The sequence below is a fragment of the Macaca fascicularis genome, chromosome 17, assembly GCF_037993035.2.
Source record: "Macaca fascicularis isolate 582-1 chromosome 17, T2T-MFA8v1.1".
NCBI classification, from domain to species: Eukaryota; Metazoa; Chordata; class Mammalia; order Primates; family Cercopithecidae; genus Macaca; species Macaca fascicularis.
This window is the reverse complement of record NC_088391.1, coordinates 103,642,146-103,664,036: the sequence shown is the minus strand read 5'-3', so window position 1 is coordinate 103,664,036 and position 21,891 is coordinate 103,642,146. Positions and strand designations below refer to the sequence as shown.

The 21,891-nt window shown below is 46.4% G+C and overlaps 1 protein-coding gene across 7 annotated transcripts in view; it reads right to left on the bottom strand.

Moving 5' to 3' along the window:
• CUL4A (cullin 4A) overlaps window positions 1-21,891 on the bottom strand; it is a 58,592-nt gene that overhangs the window by 18,198 nt on the left and 18,503 nt on the right. For 5 of the 7 annotated variants that reach the window (XM_015439556.4, XM_045377534.3, XM_065533017.2 and 2 more), the window contains 12 exons: window positions 19,626-19,695; window positions 18,173-18,246; window positions 14,397-14,559; window positions 13,778-13,867; window positions 12,625-12,707; window positions 10,883-10,950; window positions 6,939-7,057; window positions 3,397-3,589; window positions 2,039-2,143; window positions 1,728-1,838; window positions 1,550-1,635; window positions 704-811 (listed from right to left, as the gene is read on the bottom strand). In XM_015439556.4, coding sequence (XP_015295042.1) covers window positions 704-811; window positions 1,550-1,635; window positions 1,728-1,838; window positions 2,039-2,143; window positions 3,397-3,589; window positions 6,939-7,057; window positions 10,883-10,950; window positions 12,625-12,707; window positions 13,778-13,867; window positions 14,397-14,559; window positions 18,173-18,246; window positions 19,626-19,695 — 1,270 coding nt within the window. Of the gene's footprint in view, window positions 1-703; window positions 812-1,549; window positions 1,636-1,727; window positions 1,839-2,038; window positions 2,144-3,396; window positions 3,590-6,938; window positions 7,058-10,882; window positions 10,951-12,624; window positions 12,710-13,777; window positions 13,868-14,396; window positions 14,560-18,172; window positions 18,247-19,625; window positions 19,696-21,891 lie in introns of those variants that run through there. The other 2 variants (XR_012426602.1, XM_074021486.1) reach the window with 2 other exon arrangements.

The window sequence follows — 21,891 nt, the reverse complement described above, 5'->3', positions numbered from 1 at the left end:
TAAATTTGTTATGGTTTTCTCCTAATTTGTCTTTTGTTAAAGGAGCATTGGCCATGACCCTTATGACTGGTAAGAAAAGGAATCACACTGTCCAACCACTGTAGCTGTGAGTCTTTCTTCCCTTCTCAGCTGAGGAAATCATTATTCAGCTTGACTTGAGATCAGGCTTAAGGGACACCTTTTCCAGGAAGTCTTCCATGATTCCAGGCTGGTCTCAGCCCTTCCCTCTCCCTGGTATTACAATGAACGGTGCATGTATTGTATCTCCTGCTGATTTTCACTTCGCTGAGCACAGAATTCTACCTCCGGTGTGCAAACTCTCCACTAAAGGGCTTAGTGTAGCTAAAGTAGTGGCTGACAAGGAAAGTCCTAAATAATGCCGTTCCTAAGACTTCAGCACTGTCTACAATGGAAAGAAAGAACAACTAGACAAGAACTGCAGCTCAACAAGCCATAACTTCCAAAACGAGTGCCTGTGCTCATGGGCCCCGCAGGTCAGCAGGTGGACACAGGCTGCACTGGGAGGAGACACAGAGGGCGACAAAAGTTGTCACTTTCTAATGCGGATATACGAGCACTTTTGATTTCGGACTGAGTGGGCTATTTTTAAAAACTCCCCATTAAACAATTCTTGAAGGCGACATATCTGTGCTTGGTAAGGGCATGACAGCGGGAGCAGGCAGCACGCCTTCCGCACACTTACTTCTGGGGTTAAGTGCACTTCCATGGGCGTGTACGTTGGCCAGTAGCCCATTGTGAGTATGTTCACTGTGAGGTCTATAGGGCCTGAGTCACTCTGATTCTGCATATGCTAAAAACAGAGAAATCCAAGACAACCGTTTTGAGAAAGTAATAAAACATAATTAACCTAAGACAAAATAAACCGTGTAATTTTCAATATAAAGTTTCAGCTGCGTCAGAATTTATCTCAGTCCCCAGAATGTATTCCGTGAAATCCAATGCCTCACTGGGACTGCCTTTTTCCCTTCTTCAGGTGTCACCACCAGACTCACTGAAATCAAATTCTTGCCACACATTTAGAGCTTCTTTTTCTTCTCCTTTTAAAATTTACTTGGGAAACATTAATAGTGTAATTTTTTTCTTACACAGTTTCGAGTGAGATTCATTTTTTCTATCTAATCTATTGAATCTACCTACTTTATCTATTTATCTACTTATGACAAGGTACTGCCATCTCTATCTGTCTATGTGCGTACTTATCTATCCACCCATTCACGACAAGGTCTCACTCTGCTGCCCAGGCTGGAATGCAGTGGTGCAGTCATGGCTCACTGCGGCCTCAAATTCCTGGGCTCAAGTCATCTTCTCACCTTCAGCCTCACCCCAGTAGCTAGGACTACCTGCTCATTCGAAACATTTTTCTTTTGTAGAGACAGGGTCTCGCTATGTTGATCAGGGTAGTTTTGAACTTCTGGCCTCAAGAAAGCCTCTTGCCTCTGCCTCCCAAAGTGCTGGGGTTACAGGCATGAGCCACCACATAAACAGATACTCTTAAAAAAGCTGCTTTACCTGAAGAAACACGACTCACCTGCTTAAAATGAACCATGATGTCCTTCGAAAGCTCCATGTCCTTGAACATGCCTTCCAGCTTGCTGGTGAAGGCTGCACCACACTCTGGACACAGCGAAGGAGGGAGTGAGATCAGGGCAACACACGGGACAGCAACCGTCAGTTAGAGGGGAGAAGCCCAGGCCCCACACGCTTACCATGCTTGAGCTTTGACAACATAGACTTTTCAGCATCGACTGAGGCACTTTTCCCAACAAGGAGTCTTTTTGCCAAATCTTTTTTATAAAATGCTTCAAAGACATCTTTACCTATTTATAACCAGATGAGAATAATCAAGACATCAGAGAGTTGATAAGCAAATGTTAAACTTCAACTGCTGAAAACCCTTAAGAGTTCATTCTAATGCAAACTGGATCTACTGATACTGACATTCTCATGTTAAACCTCCTTTGAGAAAGCAGGGCCTGTGTTTACACCTCTTGAATACGCAGCATTTTCTGAGTCTCACCGTGGATGAACCTGAACAGGATCATGATCTTGTCCAACGTCCGCTCCAGCTCCTCGTCTGTGGCTTCTTTGTTGCCTGCTCTTAACTTTGAATCCACATGCTTTGCTGTGAGCATAAATATAGTAAACACTCTAAATCAGAAAAAAGAGCATCTTCAATTTCTATAAGCAACAATGTACAGGAACATTCTGGAACCTTCCCAAAATGACTATAAGACAAAAAAGCAAATATCTGATTTTCTAAGATAAGTATTTCTCAAGTCACGTGAAAGTAAATACTTCCCAAAATTTTAACAAAGCCAGGACTGAATGTTTAAAGCAGGATTAAATATCTTTCTTATCTCTAAATGCAATTTCTGAATTTCAAAATAAAATGGGTTCAGTAAACACATGCTCAGGTTTCAGGACGTGACTGCCCTGGACGCTGGAGTGCCCATTTCTAGGATCTGGTGTCATGAACTCAGAGGAGACTTTCTCAAAGAGAAAGACTTTCTCAGGGCATCCAAGGCAGCAACGCAGGGTAAAAGCATTTCTACTCGGGCTTCCTGTTTCTGAGGCTGCACAAGCCATCGTAAGGTGGTTCGGGAGGGAGGATCAAAGTGCCCACGTGATGGCGGAACTCACGACTTCCAGAAGCCCAAATTCCCAAGAGCTCAACATTCCTTTTCTTTAGAGAAACCACAATGATACAGAGGTACAAAAGTCAAAGCAAACTGCCTCCTGAATTCCTTCTGTTGCGTTTGTTAGTTTTTTTCTTTTCAAAATTTTGTAACAGAATATTTTGAACACACAGAAACGTAGACAACTGCACAATAAGCTCCATGTTCCATCTTCCACTTCAGCAGTAATCAACAATCTAGTATCATCTATTACAGTTCTCTTTGCCCCCTTTCTCCTTCAAATTAAAAAATTTACTGACTAAAGAAAGCCTATGAGAAAGCCCATGAATTCTGAAATACATTTTGATATTATTGTGAAAAAACTGTACAACTTAAAAATAGTATTTTAAAATATGCTATCTTTTGAGATCTCATCTGGTTTTATCCTATTTTAATACTGATTAGAGGATACAAAGATGGTGATCTCCCTTCTTTGGCGAAGTCAAGCGTCACTTCTTTTCTAAATTCCTACTTCATCTTCCCTTAAGGAAATGCCCTCCTCCACCCATGCATGCAGGTGTGTCAGTTTTTAAACGTGTGTCCTAATAAGACTTGATAAAAACGTTTTCCACACACCCCTTGAGCAGCTTGAACATTTTGGTTGATTGTGCCTTATTTTCCCACATTAAAAAATTGTCTAGAAATGGGTGAGACCGTCTCAAAAAAAAAAAAAAAAAAAAAAAAGAAAATACTTTTCTACCGATTAGTTCTGCAGGCTTGTTGGGTCTCTTATTAATGAACGTCTCAAAGGACTCCTTCATCAGGTTGACGAACCGCTCGTTCTTCTGGAAGCAGACCTCGATCACGTGGTCCACCTTGTCCTTGAAGTCCAACAGGTCTTGGACCATGTCTTTATCTTTCTCAGGATTGATGACGATCGCTGTCCCAAAAGTCTACAAAAGCAAATCAATACCAACTCAGCAATACGTTTATAATACCAAACAATATTTTCTCCTGCTATCATATAATCAGGATAGTTTAATATAAATTACTCTTAGTAGTAAGCAATAACTTTAAAAGTTTCACAAATTGAATTCACATCTCAAAAATTAAGTGAATATACTTTTTGATTTATTTTTTGAGGCAGGGCCTCACTCTGTAGCCGAGGCTGGAGTGCGGTGGTACAATCACGGTTCACCGCAGCCTCGATCTCCCAAGCTCAAGCAATCCTCCCACCTCAGCCTCCTGAGTAGTTGGTGCTACAGGCTCAGGTCAGCACATCTGGCCAATCTTTTTAAAGTTTTGTAGAGACGCGGTCATGCTGCCCAGGCTGGTCTCGAACTCCTGGCCTCAAGCAACCCTCCCACTGTGATTTCCCGAAGTGCTGGGTTTACAGGCACGAGCCCTGTGCTTGATGTGAATATACAATTAAACACATTATTAATGCCTTGTTTTTACGATTCTGTTTCTGAGAGAACTTACAAATGACTGGGAAAATGTCCATTGCTTTTAAAAGAATGTTTATGTGTAAGTTCCTCCAAGACAAGGTAATTCTTATTAATTAAATATACCTCTTGGGACTTCTTAGCTACAGTTTTCTTTCTTCATCACTTCAAATAACGAAAAGCTCATTTTTTAAGTTTGTATTTTTTTTTTATTTGAGACAGAGTCTTGCTTTGTCACCAGGCTAGAGTGCAGTGGCATGATCTTGGCTCACTGCAACCTCCTCCTGCCGCTTCAAGTGATTCTCCCAGGTAGCTGGGACTACAGGTGCACACCACTACACCCGGCAAAGTTTTGTACTTTTAGTAGAGTCGGGGGTTTCATCATGTTGGCCAGGATGGTCTCGATCTCTTGATCTCATGATCCGCCCGCCTTGGCCTCCCAAAGTGGTAGGATTGCAGGCGTGAGCCACTGCGCCCAGCCTAGTTTGTTTTTTTAATTAAAAAATGTTATATTAAACATTCCTAAAAGTGTGTGGCACTAAAAAAGTTAACTATTTGATGACATAAACTACATTTGCTCAAGAGGAACTGAATACAATTATTGGATTTAAAAAATGTGTCTCAATACAATGCACACGTGCACTCACACGTCACACACACACACGAGGTAGCTGGCCGGTGGAAAGATGCCAACAGAAGGCTGGGCGCTGTGGCTCATGCCTGTAATCCCAGCACTTTGGGAGGCCGAGGCGGGTGGATCACGAGGTCCAGAATTCAAGATCAGCCTGGACAATATGGTGAAACCCCGTCTCTACTAAAAATACAAAAATTAGCTGGGTGTGGTGGCGGGAGCCTGTAATCCCAGCTACTCAGGAGGCTGAGGCAGGGTAATGCTTGAACCCAGGAGGCGGAGGTTGCAGTGAGCTGAGATCATGCCACGGCACTCCAGCCTGGATGACAGAGCGAGACTCTGTCTCAAAAAAAAAAAAAAAAAAAAAAAAAAAAAAAAAAAGATGCCAACAGAAAGGGCACAGCTTTACTTTGATAACGGCATGTGGAGTTGAATGGAAACCACTATTTTGTTATAGCATAACTGCTTACTGCTGACACTCAGGGGTGACGGTCACTCACTGATTTTTATTACCCAGACTGGAAATTGCAAAGGTGAACTTTTCCTAGTTTTTTAGCACATATTCTCATCCCCTGAAGACTGTCTCACTGGCAAAAAACCTAAATCTTCAGTAGCTTTATGGCCAATTTAGTGTGACTCAGTTGTAACTTCCAATTCAACGTCGCTGTACAAGACCTTGTGGGGAGAGCTGCTAGGTGTGCCGGCTTTGCATAGCTGGACTGATACGTGACTTGAGGTCTGATTATTCCATAAAGCAGCACGTATGCTTTCATTTATCTTTTTTACTTAATGGAAATCTTATGAGATAATGAAAGTGCTGCATAATAGTAAAAATAGCAAAGCAATCCCAGTATCTTTGTTTTCCATAGTTTCCTCCAATGGCAAGTTTGCAAAACTACAGAACAGTATCTCAACCGGGATACTGACACTGATAACCCCCCAGGTCTTTTTCAGATGGCCCAGTTGACTTGTAACTCATCTGGGTGTGCACATCTAGACCTCGGCCAAAACCCCAACAGTTCCTGCAGAAGGCTACCTCCTGGGGCCTTTTATAACCACACACCCCGCTCCATCCCTACACCCCGGTAACTTTTCATCTGTCCTCCATTTCCAAATTTTGCCATTTCCAGAATGTTATGCAATAACATGTTAAGTATCTGCGATTGGCTTTTTTTTTTTTTTCTCTCAGCGTAATTCTCTGGAAATTTTATCTATCTTTTCATTCTGGGATCTAAGAATAGTCACCAGCAAGCACACACACAGACTCCTGCTAAACGCTCACCATTTAAGCTGGAAAATTCATGCAACTGGCACATACTGAAAACACGAGTTATCTGTGAAGGGGCCCTGATGTTTACCTCAGTTCTCCTGTTTCTGTAAGGGGCATCTGGAGAATGGCTTCTCATTATAGAGGGTCTTCAGTAGGTTTCTTGGGCTGGGCAACACTGGCACTCTGGGCAGGTGATTCTCTGTGGTGAGGGCTGCCTCGTGCATTCAGCAGCACCCCGGGGCTGCCCAGCAGAGCAAGCAGTACCCTCTCTGTTCAGACAGCCACAAACGTCTCCACACATCAACAAGTGTCCCCTTGGTGGGGTGGTGCCCTGGGCCGAGAGCCCCTAGTCTTCAGGGAGGTCCTATGTCAGCACCGAGGGGCTGTTCTCCTGGGCAGGACACGTGAAAACTCAGGGTACTGCCCAAGAAGCCACTCTATGACGGGTTAGATTGGGCTTGTCAGGGATGCCAAAGAAATGCTTTCGAAACATGAAAGCGAAAGTTTAAGTAACAAATCCTAAATTTGGTCTGTTAAGAAATAAAGTCTATAAAGCTACCTAATATGCCAAATAGATAATAGTTCTCACTGAGCTAAGGGCATGAGGAGATCTTGTCTGACAAGCAGATTTACAAAAATGATTACTTTCAGAAAAATCATGATTTAGAATTAAACCAATATTTACGCTGATGAAGAAGAGCAAAACTGTTGATCTTTAAGTTATACTTTCTACCTGGATGGTGCTAATCACTGCTGGTGTTATCTTAAAAAGCAAATTCACACTGGTGATGGGGAAGCAGATAGAACACTACCATCCACCCTATCATCTATGATGAAAATGCCAACCGGCCCTCCAGCAGCCCAGTTCCCTTTGTCAGGGCACTGGGTGTTCTCAGGAGGGGCTCTGCTCCCTGCAGGAAACGCCCGCGCCTGCGGCCTCGAAACCCCACCAGTACCTTGATGTACTCGCTCCAGTGCTGCAGCAGCGCCTGCTGCCCGCCCCTAACCCGGCTGAACAGCTGGTACATCTGCGCGAGGTCCGGCACTCTGTTCTCGTCCAGTAAGTGGTCAAGCCCTGAGATGTGCAGTACACGTCAGCAGAGTACAGCATGGGCAGCATTAACAACAATAACTCAACTAGAATACAGCGTGCAGGGTAAGAACGCCAATACACCGCTTAGAAACTGGGCGGCTCTACACATCACTGCCTGTATATGAGAAGGTTGATCTGGTTAAATATCTGAGATGGATCCTATTAGGTGAACCTCATTTTTTCTGAGCATGTTGGAAGATGTATTTACTTCTTCATGTCACTGAAGCCCTCTTATTTCACTAAAGTTAGCAAGTCAGAAAATCCAGTTTACACCAACTATTTAACCTGGGAGGTTCATGTTCCCAATATACTTCTAATTTAGTCCATCAGCCAGACAATGTAAAAGGACAAGCTATCAAATCTAATTTATAGTGGATTAAATTTATTCACACCTAAACTATAAGAGAAAAATATCATCAGATATTTTGAAGTATTTAACACAGCATTTAAAAAAGTTTTCAGTGTTTTAGATTTTTAATGTTTATAAGGGTTTTCTAAAACCATACCTCAATTAGAAAAACTCTCATAGATTTTCTAAATACTTGCTTTATGGTAACTATTGAGAGGCAGCCAGGTTAGAGCACAAAACAGTGAACAGTCATCCAATTCACAAAGTCTCAGATTCTGCCCACAATGGGCCCGATGTCCACACAAATGAGGTGGTTTAAAGATGTGTGCAAACATACGGTGGGGCTATAATTACAATTCTTTTTTTTTTTTTGAGACGGAGTCTCGCTCTGTCGCCCAGGCTGGAGTGCAGTGGCCGGATCTCAGCTCACTGCAAGCTCCGCCTCCCGGGTTCACGCCATTCTCCTGCCTCAGCCTCCCGAGTAACTGGGACTACAGGCGCCGCCACCTCGCCCGGCTAGTTTTTTTTTTTTTTTGTATTTTTTAGTAGAGACGGGGTTTCACCGTGTTAGCCAGGATGGTCTCGATCTCCTGACCTCGTGATCCGCCCGTCTCGGCCTCCCAAAGTGCTGGGATTACAGGCTTGAGCCACCGCACCCGGCCTACAATTCTTACCTAGAGTTCCAAATGTTTATTTCTCTCAGTTACATTCTGATCTACTGACACAAACTTTTTGTACTTTATCTTACTAAAACCCATGTCTTTTTTTTTTTTTTTTTTTTTGAGGCGGAGTCTTGCTCTGTCGCCCAGGCTGGAGTGCAGTGGCCGGATCTCAGCTCACTGCAACTTCCGCCTCCCAGGTTCACGCCATTCTCCTGCCTCAGCCTCCGGAGTAGCTGGGACCACAGGCGCCCGCCACCTCACCCGGCTAGTTTTTTGTATTTTTTAGTAGAGACGGGGTTTCACTGGGTTAGCCAGGATGGTCTTGATCTCCTGACCTTGTGATCCGCCCGTCTCGGCCTCCCAAAGTGCTGGGATTACAGGCTTGAGCCACCACACCCGGCCCTAAAACCCATGTCTTAAGAATTCAAAAAATGTAACTTTTTAATTTTTAAAATACTTCTAATACAATTTAGAGTAAGCTTTTACATATATAATTTACCATTTTCTTTAAATAATTTTGCTCAACAAAGTATGTACTGGAATAATTTATGTAAATTTCCACTATTTACTTGAAATCTTTTTTCTTTTTCTTATTTTTTGAGACGGAGTCTCGCTCTGTCGCCCAGGCTGGAGTGCAGTGGCGCGATCTCGGCTCACTGCAAGCTCTGCCTCCGGGGTTCACGCCATTCTCCTGCCTCAGCCTCCCGAGTAGCTGGGACCACAGGCGCCCGCCACCGCTCCCGGCTAGTTTTTTGTATTTTTTAGTAGAGACGGGGTTTCACCGTGTTAGCCAGGATGGTCTCGATCTCCTGACCTCGTGATCCACCCGTCTCGGCCTCCCAACGTGCTGGGATTACAGGTGTGAGCCACCGCGCCCGGCCTTTTCTTTCTTTTTTTTTTTGAGCGGAGTCTTGCTCTGCCGCCCAGGCTGGAGTGCAGTGGCCGGATCTCAGCTCACTGCAAGCTCTGCCTCCCGGGTTTACGCCATTCTCCTGCCTCAGCCTCCCGAGTAGCTGGGACCACAGGCGCCGCCACCTCGCCCGGCTAATTTTTTGTATTTTTTAGTAGAGACGGGGTTTCACCGGGTTAGCTAGGATGGTCTTGATCTCCTGACCTCGTGATCCGCCCATCTCGGCCTCCCAAAGTGCTGGGATTACAGGCTTGAGCCACCGCGCCCAGCTTTTTTTTTTTTTTTTTTTGAGACAGGCTCTGTCGCTCTGTCACTCAGGCTTTTTTCTTTTTCTTTTTTTCTCTTTTTTTGAGACAGGGTCTCTAGCTCTGCCGCCCAGGCTTTTGTAGTTTTGTAGGCTCAACCTCCTGGGCCAAAGTGATCCTCCCACCTCAGCCTCCTGAGTAGTTGGTACCCTAGGCATGCACCACCTGTGGCTTTAAAAAATTTTTTAATTTTATTTTTTTGGTGGAGACAGGGTTTCTCTTTGTTGTCCAGGCTGGTCTTGAATTCCTGGGCCAAAGTGATACTTGGGCCTCCCAAAGTGCTGATGTCACAGGTATGGGCCACCATGCCTAGCCTTTTTTCTTATAAAGTGACTCCTTTCAAAAAAACGCCTGACACAAATTCTGAATGCATTTGTTTTTAGGCGGATAGGTGAAACTACACCAGCTGTGTAGGTTTCAGTACGGAATAAGCAGAAAAACCATAATCAGATTGGACCCATGGCTCTCAACTTACAAGCAATGTGATTTCAGGCACCAATATCTGGCTGTTTTAAGCCCTGGTTTTCTTATTTATAGAAAGGGGATAATGATTTCACAGAATCATTTTAAAAGATATTTACATCAAGTGTAGCTGTTTGTAACAGGAGATGCTCAATCATGTTAATTCTCCTCCCTTTTGGTTTTGTTCTGGCTGCACTTGTTTTAAGGATCTCATTAGCCATAATGCCATTATCTGACAACGTAGAACCCAAACCAGAATATATGTGAATAACATTTAGGGCATTCTCAAAATTAAACTTGAAGGTTTCCAACGGCTTGAAAAAAATCTCGTATTTTCCAAATACATTAAAATGACTTTTAGAAGGTAACATTGTTTCAAACAGTAACACTGAAATATCACAATAAGTACTAAAGTGTTATACAGGTTAGACTGCTCATTATAATTTCCACAGAATTTAGCACACTTTGAAGCCTAGAAATAAAAGCAATAAAACAAAGATCGAGGTGAAGACATCAGCATCCATTTTAAAGGTGCAGGCTGCTAGAAGCCATCTTCCTGCTGTGGCCAGCACGCGGGGAGAAGTGGACGTTAAGGCTGTCCAGTCAGCACAAGAACACATGCTCTTCTCCTCCAGAAAATCAGGAGAAAAGTGTGCTCTGCTTAAGCAGACCACCTAGGCGATAGTTCATCTGACACTAAGATGCACGAAGTCCACAGGTGAGGGAAGCCTCACGAAAATCTAACAGCCTGAACAGCTCCCTGAGTCGCCTACATCCGAGTGTGCGTGGAGAATGGCCGGACACATGCAATGAGTCCCTCAGGGAGCTGCATCAGGCTCGCTGCACCCAGGTTTCAGCATGTGTGTGATACAGAAGGCCCCGGGCCTTCCCGCCACTGGGGTTTTAGCAGTGAATGTAGTTCCCCTAGGTGCCTTCCCTTCTTTCTCTGATTTTTTTTCTCCTGTGGATGGCTAACATGTTCATTAGAAAAGAAGTTTAATGACGGTCTTATGAAAATAACAAACATCCTAACATTGCTATTTGTAATGCTCCCTTTACTTTCCTAATGAATTAAGGATAACTGTTCAGTTTAATTTGCACAACAACTAGGAAATCTACCTTTCTGAAGAATTGCTGTTAAATGTTCTCCTAACAGCTGTTTCTCCACACAAGCAATCAGTGGTTTCCTACATAAGGCAAAGAGAATAAGCATTAGAAATAAAGTTTAGAGACTGGTTCTCTGTAAAAGATGGGGGCATTTGTCTATGACAGATGCAGTCTAGAGGCAATCAGAAACGGAAGGTTAAGAGCATTTCCTCATGCAAATGGACGACTCCTGTTGCTAATAACTCTGAAGGAAGCACTTTCTAAAAACCCCCTACTGGACAGCACAAACAGGCTCACGGGCAGGCCCAGGGAAGCAGGGACCCATCTGCTTTATTCCAAGGATTGCTAATTTCAGCCATCTTCCCAAGCCTTCATTTCTAGTTTATAAAGAACGTTTTAACCTACCATCTTATGGAGAAGGGCAGAGCCGACATTCCGCCTCCTGCTTCCCACACGAGCAGAAAGGGCTCAGGGAGGCTGTGTGTGACCTGCATACCCTGGTTGTGGGGCTTCGCTGTGGCTGCTGCTCTCTCCACCATCTCCCCTGGACTTCCCTGGCTGCTGCTTCCTAGTCTCCTGGGGGCTGCTTTTCTGCTCCCAGTTGGATGGAAGCACAACATGGCCCCTGAGCCACCCTGTCTGGCTTGAGATTTTGGATTTCCCACAGCCTCCTCCAACTCCACACGTCGGAGTGACCACATCTCTTCTGCGCGCTCTGTTTTCGTGCTGGATTCTGTCATAATCCTGCCTCTTTCCTTCATCCGGCCTGCCCCTTTCCTTACCTTGCTGAGTCCAGTTCTGCACATTGTATCATTTTCATCTCCCTTCCTGTTTTCTCTGCTGAGTCCTACCAAGTCCTGTTCTGCACATCTGTACATTTTATCATTCCCTACTGGGGCCCAGTTCTGCACACTGTATCATTTTCTTTTTCTTTTTTTTGAGATGGAGTCTCCCTCTGCTACCCAGGCTGGAGTGCAGTGGCGCGATCTTGGCTCACTGCAAGCTCCGCCTCCCGGATTCACGCCATTCTCCTGCCTCAGCCTCCCGTGTAGCTGGGACTACAGGCCCCCGCCACCATGCCCGGCTAATTTTTTGTATTTTTACTAGAGATGGGGTTTCACTGGGTTAGCCAGGATGATCTCGATCTCCTGACCTCGTGATCCACCCACCTCAGCCTCCCAAAGTGCTGGGATTACAGGTGTGAGCCACCACACCCGGCTGCACACTGTATCATTTTCACTTCTCTCCCTTGCTGTCCCCTCTGCCCCTGTTCTTGCCTCCCATCACACGGACATTCTGTGCCTGACACGCACACTCACATAATCTCAACCTTTTTGTTTCCCTAGCTACTCATCAACCTCAGGTTTGCAGGAAAAAAACATTAGAAGAAAAGAGAAAATTGTGTGACAGCACCATAAATAAAATTAAAGCGATATAAAATGAGTGCACAATCAAAATAGCCTAATATTCAGTGATACTCCGTTAACATAAATAGCCCATCTCAAAACTCAAAGATGCCAAGTATCTCAGCAAGATTTACTCCCTTTAGACAATAACTTATGACAAGGCACTAGATAAAAACTGTAATTTGTAAATGCCAAATAAGGACAAATGACAAAGTAAAATATGCTAGGTGCAAAAATACTCTTAGTGCTGAATGAAATGACAGAGACACCCTTTACTTCAATAACCAGCCAGGAGAACCCTCCAGCCGTGGTGAGGACATGAACGCTCGGTGAGCGATCGGTACTTACTGTGTGCCGTGGTCCAAGTAAGTGATCACTCTGTCTCCTTCTTCCTCTAAACGTTTACTTACATGGTTAAGATATTCTGGAACCTTCCAAACAAAACAAACGTATCAGTAACAAAAAGACTGTCAACATTATCCAAGAGATTGAAATTTTATTTTCCTTATATGCAATTTTTAAGAAAAGCAGAATATGTATTCAAGCCAAATATTAACACAGATTAACAGGGAGGGAGAGGTAGGATGCAAGTGTGTTGGGGGGACATGGAGAAAGGATCGAGATTAACATCCATCCTAGAACAGGGCCCAGGCTGCACTTCTCTTTCGTCCCTGCTCACCACTAAGTTTTGGGGTCTGTGCACACCCTCTCCCATCCCCAGGGCCCACAGGGAGCTGAGCAGCACTTGGTAGGAGGGTGAGGTGCTAAATGGCAACCCTGCCCCGCACAGATGGGTCAGCAAAAGCAAGTCAACAAGCTGGCTGTTCATCTGGGGACACCAAACAACATGGTGGCAGGAGACCTCAAAGTACACCTATGTTTCCCAAGACAGTGCAGGAAAGGCCTGAGGCTCTGCCGGGGTAGCTGCAGCCGGGCTCAGTATCTGACATGAAACTTCCTCTCCAAAGCCAGAATGAAGGAACCAATGGCCAGGGTCAATTCTGGGCAGCAGCACGTGCCATTTGGGTGACAGTCTATGGGGCAGGTTCCTTTATGATTTTGCTCTGGTATCTGGAAAAGTGGTTAAGTTTTTTTGGGTTCCTATTACTACTATATGTTTTTTCACATGGCTTTTTTTGGGAAAATTTTTTGCAGTGCTTCACACAAATAAAAAATTTTATCATTTGTATTTATTTTTCATTTTTAAGGTGTATGTTTTTATCATTTTGCTTAAATTTGAGTTATTTTACTTATTTCAGAAACGATCTGACAGATTTTTACTTGTGGGGGGAGGGCAATAGTTTCTAAGTTAACATAAACTAAATTCTTAGTATACTAAGAATGAAGTTCATTACTGGGGATTCTGGCAAGACTGCAGCTTTCAGAAGATTTTCAATGAAACATCTGTGTGTGTGTGAAAAGGCAAACACGAGGAAAGTCCTCCCAGATGCTCATCTGCAGAAACGAAGCCAGGGGATTCGGAAGCATCCGATCATCTCACCTCTCTTTCCTGCATTAACCTTTGGCCTTCGGCAGCATATAAGCAGTTAGTCTCTTCCAAAAATTTCAGTTCAAATGAATCTTTATACACCTAAGAAATGAGCAGAGTTATTGACCAATTTCAGTAAAGGAAACTACCTTTTCAAGGGCTAACAAATCCCAGTTTCTGACGGGGCAGGCTGCCATGACCTGAACTTGGAGCTGCCTGTGGCCACCCAGCCGGCCAGCTGCACTGTCCTTCCCAAAACGGCCAGGCAGACCCTCTTCTGTTCTTTTCCTACGGTGCCTTGGGGTCACATTGCACTAAAGAACTTCACCCTTTGTCTTTTGTGTGTGTTGCTAACATTCTCCCCGAGTATGTCATCTGGTTTTGTCTGTTTGTGGTATATTTTCCATGAAAAAGGCGCATTTTACATAGTGATATTGATCCATCTTCCCTTTTGTGGCACCTGGTGTGGTGTTGGCTTGAGAGCCATTCCCCTCCTAGGGATTTTAAAGACTCTTCTATCTTCAACAAACACTTTTATGATTTCATTGTTTAACATCTTTGGTACAACCATTTATTCTGGTGCAAGTAGCTGGGCAGGTACCCGGGTATCTTCTGCACAGGCAGCACTCACCTGCAGGTCGGACAGCATGCCCAGCAGGCTCCGCAGCAGGCTCCGGTCCACGGCCTCGCCGCTCCTCTCGTGCTCGATCAGCAGCAGGATTCCATCAATAGTTTTACTTTGAACCATTTTATCACTAATAATATGGGTTCTAAACAGTTCTAATCCCATATCCCTGTACAGACAGTAAGAAACAATACATTTTAGTTTCGCTTTTTAGAAGTTATGGGTGTTATCTCCAGCTATGCTACTCAATATCATCCAAAAAATGTGAAGTAGCTAATTCTCTACATCTAGGTGCCAACAATTTCTTTTTAAAAACTTCTGTTTTTCGGCCAGTCTAGTGTGCCTTGTCTGCTCCATGTCCCTGGAGATATTGCTAGGCCAAGCATGCCACTGACAACAAAATTGGTATCACATAATCTGCTGGCAGAAGCCCGGGGTTCTTGCCACCTTCCTGGTGAGTGACTGGAGATGCTCAGTCGGGTACCACGACCCTGCCTGCCCCACCTGCCCTGCCTGCCACCATCTGCAACAGCCCTCAGGGTACACTCTCTTCCCAATATCCTCTGCGGAGCACATCCCAGCAGCTTCCCTTCTCCAAGCCCTGGGAGCTCTCCTACCAAATGTTTGCTGCTTTCCCAAGAAGAGAAGGTGACACACGGCTTTCAGAGTTCATCGCAGTCCTCAGCTCACGGCCTGAGGAATGTTACGAAGATGTTTCAGCTGCCAGTGACTGTCCACAAAACCCATGTTGGGGGTTCCGTGCTTTGCTTCAACACTCCTGCTGCCCCCAATGGCCAAGTACTCCATTAAGGAGGGGCCAAAAATACAGATGCTGGGCTCCAGCCAGAAATCCTGAACTGGCACCTCAGGGCAGGAGTGGTGCTGGTGGTGGCAGCAGCAGTAATACAGTGGTGGGCAGGTGGTAGCGGTGACGGCAGCAGTAATGGTGGGTGGATAGTGGTGGCAGTAGAAACAGTGGTAGGTGGGTGTTGGCGGTGGCAGTAATAATAATATGAATTATGGTGGCAGTGGTGGCAGCAGCCGCAGCGGTGGGTGCCACAGAGGCGTGCAGAGGGCCCTGGGAGTCACTCGGTGGCGGAGACACGCACTGCCCTTGACTGCCCACCACACCGCCACAGGCATCCTGTCGCTCCCAGGCCTGCTGCACACCAGGTCTTCTGTGCACTTCACCACAGCAGGGGCAGGAAGGTGCAATGGCCAGACTTCTGGCTCGAGGCAGCTGCCTGGGTTTGAATCTTGGCCCTACTACCTGCTAGCTGTGTGACCCTGGGCAAGAAGCTTCATGTCTCTGTGCCTTTCCTTCCTTAGCTGTAAAATGAGGCTCAAACGCTATTAGCTCCTGCCTGTGAAGCCCTTGGGGCAGTGCCAGGCAGGTAGCCAGTGCTTAGAAAGGCTCAGGTCTCCACTTCTGTGACTCTCCACCCTGCCACAGGGATCTTCTCTTCAAAACCACCACCTCAGCTGAAAACCCTTCAGGGCCCTCAGCAGCTCCACCCCTCCCCACCCGCCCAGGCCCCACACGGGCTTCTTCCGGTCATGCTGCTGTCCTAGCCATCAGCGGCAGGAGATACTCGGCTTTGAACTTACTTCTTCCTTCCTTCTACTCTTTCTTTCTTTTTTTTTTTGAGACGGAGTCTCGCTCTGTCGCCCAGGCTGGAGTGCAGTGGCCGGATCTCAGCTCACTGCAAGCTCCGCCTCCCGGGTTCCCGCCATTCTCCTGCCTCAGCCTCCCGAGTAGCTGGGACCACAGGCGCCGCCACCTCGCCCGGCTAATTTTTTGTGCTTTTAGTAGAGACGGGGTTTCGCCGTGTTAGCCAGGATGGTCTCGATCTCCTGACCTTGTGATCCGCCCGTCTCGGCCTCCCAAAGTGCTGGGATTACAGGCTTGAGCCACCGCGCCCGGCCCTACTCTTTCTTTCTTAGCTGCCTGACCACCCTTGCTCATTCTCCAAAGCACAGGCCAAGGTTGACCCTCAGCCCTCCTCCCCATCCCAGAGATGGATAATGTCCTCACCACGCATTGCCCACACACCCCTCAACCAGGATTCTTGTTGTACTGATGCTCACATTCGGGTTTTTAGCCTCTTGTGGTAGACTGGAGGTGGTATCATTTATTCTATTCTATAAATGATGTTTGTAGTTTGTATGACGGTTATGGTATACACTATGTTTACAAATTAAGAGTTTAATGTTGGGCATGGTGGTTCACACAAGTAATTCCAGCACTTTGGGAGGCTGAGGTGGGAGGATTGCTTGAGGCCAGGGGTTTGAGACCAGCCTGGGCAACATAGTGAGATCCTGGCTCTACAAAAAAATTTTTAGAAGTTAGTTGGATGTGGTGGTGCGTGCCTATAGTCCCAGCTACAGGGGAGGCCAAGGCAGGAGGATCACTTGAGCCCAGGAGTTTGAGGCTGCAGTGAGTTATGACTGCACCACTGCACTCCAGCCTGGGTAACAGAGTGAGACCCCGTCTCTAAAAATAATAATAATAATTTTTGAAAAGCATTTAGACTATGGGCTGGACAATCCAGGTAGGGCAAGTTATTTCAACTTACGTGCCTTAGTTTGTATAAAAGGGGAGTTACAATGGTCACGTCATAGAGCTGCTCTAGGGATTAAATACATTAGTAGGAAACAGTCCTTTGCACAGAGTAAATGCTAAATAAGCTACTATGATCACTTTTATTATCTCCATTGTTTCCCGGAACACAGGCTGTCCTTTCTGTCAGCGTCTGCCTTCTCATAGACTACGTGGATGTCTGCTAGGAGATGTGTGGGGGTTCCACCAGGAAGTCAAAGGGACAAATGGCATTAAGGGAGCTTCAACAAGGACAGGGTGTCCAAAATTGCACAGATATTGTATAAAATAAGGACAAAAAAGGCTTGCTGGATTTGGTAACTTGCAGGTCACTGACATCTCAGACAAGAGCAATCTCTACATGCCGAAGGCAGAAATCACACTGCCTTGGGTCAGTGTGCCCAGTGGGTGGGGGTAGGAAAAGCAGGCACATTTTAAAGAACTTGGGTTTAAAGGTCATGAGAAGGCACAACATCACTTTTATGTTTGAATGTGAGAAGAATGAAACACTCCATTAACAGAGAACAAGACCAATTAGACGGTGAACAGAGAACAAGACAAATCGGATGGTGAGACGGACACAGCTTTTGTCCAAGGTCGGCTTGCAGGAGGCGGCAGGACTCAGCACGTGGAGTGGTCACAGGACACATGGGGGTCAGCAGATGACATGCAGGGGTCAGTGGCCGTGAATGCTGCTGAGGAGGGGCCCCAGAACCCCTAGTGTATACAGTCCCCGAAAGATGACGGATGATGAGTGCTGTCTATGTGCTCAGGAGGCCAGGAGGCTGAGCAAGCCATTCCACAGGGGCCACGCAGCCTCAGGGCTATGACCCCATGGGCAGCAGGCAGTCTCTCAGAGTTTCGACTGCAGTGCTGGAAAGAGCTGCTCCAGGCTCAAACTCCAGTTGTCAGAGAGAAACCAAGGCCCTCTGTTTCCACCCTCATGACCAAAGTCAGCCGCCTGTCCCAGCTTCCTGCTCTACTCCTCGCTGCTGGCCAGGCACCTGGTGTTTCAAGGCTAAGACCCACCTGGACTCCTACGTTCACATTAATGATTTTGGATGAAGAAAGGAAGGCACAAGTAATCACACACACTTTACCATCTTAGCCTGCCGAAGACACAAATGGGACGGAAGGCATCAGCTGCAGCGAAGACGCAGCTCTGCCCTGTGAGGACACTCACCAGATGGAGGGCAGCGTGGAGTTCTGCAGCACATAGGTGCGGTCCAAGAACAGGAAGATGCTTCTAATCATGATCTGACCAGCAGAAAGAAGAACCATTTACTCATGAATTCTACTAGCAGAATATTCAAGATCAGGCCTTTTGGACTCCATGCTAGCTGTCTCAAATCCAACAACTGTTTCCTGAAGGAAAGATGCTGTCCACCATGGTCCTCATGTTTGATTTTTTTCCCTAAAGTTAATTGTGTTCCCTTGGTATGTGATTTCCATCTCTTTAATATCGTAAATCTGATTGTAGGAATTTTTTTTTTTTTTTCTGAGACGGAGTCTCGCTCTGCCGCCCAGGCTGGAGTGCAGTGGCCGGATCTCAGCTCACTGCAAGCTCCGCCTCCCGGGTTCACGCCGTTCTCCTGCCTTAGCCTCCCGAGTAGCTGGGACTACAGGCGCCGCCACCGCGCCCGGCTAGTTTTCTGTATTTTTTAGTAGAGACGGGGTTTCACCGTGTCGGCCAGGATGGTCTCGATCTCCTGACCTCGTGATCCGCCCGTCTCGGCCTCCCAAAGTGCTGGGATTACAGGCTTGAGCCACCGCGCCCGGCCTGATTGTAGGAATTTTAACGCACTTAGCCTAAAACGGTATCCTTTTTTTTTTTTTTTTTAAAGAGATCCTGTGTTCAGGCAAAGCCTAAAGGATATCTTTTAAATTTGGTCATTTTTTGACTGACGTGGTACATCTTACTTGATTAGGGAGATGCACTAAGCTTTTAAAACCCGAGTTCCTATTACATGATGAGGCTCCTGGACGTGTGTCTCTGACTCTGAGTTACGAGCGGAGTGAGGGGACGCGGGATGATGCACTGGGCCTGTCCTATGCTCCTACCACGGAGCCCACCACCTGGCCGGGGAGACGTGTGGACACATCTCACTCAAACCTTCCCAAAGACACTCCGCGGGCTCTAGCAGCTGCCAGGTACCTGGCCCAGAAAAGAAACACACCCATCGTCTCCTACTTGTCTCATTTAGAAAACGAAAGATTTCAACCTATTTAGGAAAGCTATTAATACGGTCTTTTCTCGCACTTAAGTAATTAACAGCCAGCTCACACCAAAATGTACACATGAAGTCAAGTCAAAGCTAAGACATCTACAAAGCCTAAGATGTTGGTTGTGCAGTTACAGTAAAGCCCTGGGATTCAGGCTTGATTTTCTGGAGTAAGTTGTGCTTAAAGAGACATTTAGAGACCCACTCAGGCATTTAAGAATCCTGTCACCACTGTGGACCTGAAGGCCAAGAGGGTCAGCAGTGCCCTCCCACAAGAGCTGAGTTCACCTTCCCTGCTTTTCTCATTGTGCTGTTCACCCATAGCACTGAACACAGACAGAACTTCTACGTCTCAGCTCTCAATCACGTGGGTGAGGGAAGATGAAGTCATGTTTTGATAAAAACATTGCTTACCATTTGTCTGCAGTGGTCCTGCCAGCATGTGTTAATCTTCTTTAAGAATAAAACACTATCTAGTGAGTCTGTACAGAACTGCTAAGGAAAACTTTAAAAAATGCTGGCCAATTTAATTATTACAATTTTTTTTTCTTTTTTTGAGGTGGAGTCTTGCTCTGTCGCCCAGGCTGGAGTGCACTGGCGCGATCTCAGCTCACTGCAGCGCAGCCTCTGCCTCCCAGGTTCAAACGATTCTCCTGTCTCAGCCTCCTGAGTAGCTGGGATTATAGGCATGTGCCACCAAGCCCAGCTAATTTTTTGTATTTTTAGTAGAGACAGGGTTTCACCATGTTGGTCAGGCTGATCTTGAACTCCTGACCTTGTGATCCACTGGCCTCAGCCTCCCACAGTGCTGGGATTACAGGCATGAGTCACCGCACCTGGCCATTATTACAATTTTAACCCCTTAATTTCAGCTGCTTTCTCCACCGAATACTACACATCATTTAGTAATCGGAATACTGAAAGAATATTAGTCTTGAATGTTCATGTCCCCCAAAATTCACAGGCCGAAACTCTAACTCCACAGTAATGGTTTCAGGAGGCAGGGCCTCTGGGAGGTGATAAGGTCACGAGAGTGGACAAACCTCAAGAATGGGGTTATGAAAGAGACCCCAGAGAGCTCCCCTGCCTCTTCCACTACACAAGGATGCAGTGGGCAGGTGCTGGCTGTCAACCAGGAAGCAGGGCCCCACCAGATATGGAATCTGCCAGTGCCTCGACCCTGGGCCTCCAGCCTCCAGAGCTGTGAGCAATAGACTCCTGCTGCTGATGAGTCAGTCTACGGTGTTTCATCACAGCAGCCCCAGTGGGCTAAGACACACCAGAAGTTCAATCATGGATCTCCGTATCTCATCACCGACGTGCACTCAGCCTGCCGGCGCCGCCTTCTCTTCCCACGGCCCCCGCTCCCTTTCCAGCCTCCCTTCATTCTCTGCCAGACACTTTCAAGTCCCTGCTGGCAGAAACACGCCCAGGCCACAAGTGCCCTGGGGCTAGGTGGCCGGACAAAAGGCCCCACTTCACAAAAGGCAGCCACTGAATATATTCCCACGGGGGCTCTTGGAGATGGGGACTGGCATGGTAAGAGTCAGCCACAAGGACTATTTTTTAAAAATTAAAAGAGACGGCACCTCACTATATTCCTAGGCTGGTCTTGAAAGCGTGGTCTTAGTTAATCCTCCTGTCTCAGTCTCCCAAAGTGCCAGGATTACAGGTGTGAGTCAGTGTGCCCAGCCTGTCACAATGTGCGGCCGGACAGGAAAATGGCTCAGGTTTAACTTTCGGCCTCGATGAAAACTGACATGAACTCTCATCCACGCATCAAATTAGGAACACTGTTACCCTGACTCTTTTTTTTTTTGAGACGGAATCTCGCTCTGTCGCCCAGGCTGGAGTGCAGTGGCATGATCTTGGCTCACTGTAAGCTCTGCTTCCCAGGTTCATGCCATTCTCCTGCCTCAGCCTCCCAAGTAGCTGGGACTACAGGTGCCCGCCACCACACCTGGCTAATTTTTTCTACTTTTTAGTAGAGTCGGGGTTTCACTGTGTTAGCCAGGATGGTCTCGATCTCCTGACCTCATGATCCGCCTGCCTTGGCCTCCCAAAGTGCTGGGATTACAGGCATGAGCCACCACGCCGGGCCTACCTTGACTCTTAGAATGTATATTTTTAGGAAAAGGCCCAAAAAGTAGTTTAGGACAAAGAAACCAGAATATGGGCTCCTAGAGCAAGTGGCCTGGCATCCCTCAGGTTCATGCAAAGCTGAGAATCATAAATGACTATAAACTGCTTTATTGTTTACGAAACACTCTTCACGTCCACTCTCACTGAAAATCTCCTAAACCTTGTGGTGCAGGTATTGTTCCCTTGTATGGATTAAATGTACAAAATAGCTTGTCAAAGTGGACAGAACATGGACTTCCTACATTTAACCCTTGATCCACCACCTGTCAGCAACACGATACTGGCCAAGCCAAAGGACTTCTCCAGGTCTGTTTCTGCCATGCAGCGAGACACTACACACTCAGAGCCGACGTGAGGCGGTGACAACACCCTCACACACAGAGAGGAGGAAAAACACATCAGTCAAGCAGGGTGCGCAAATCAGACAGGAGCTGGAGTCTCAGAGTGGCAAAGAGTGGCCTGACGAGGAAAGAGTGCCAGGGAGGGTAGGGTGCCAGGCAGAGCCTGAGGAGGAACAGACAGTGCTGAGGACAGCCAA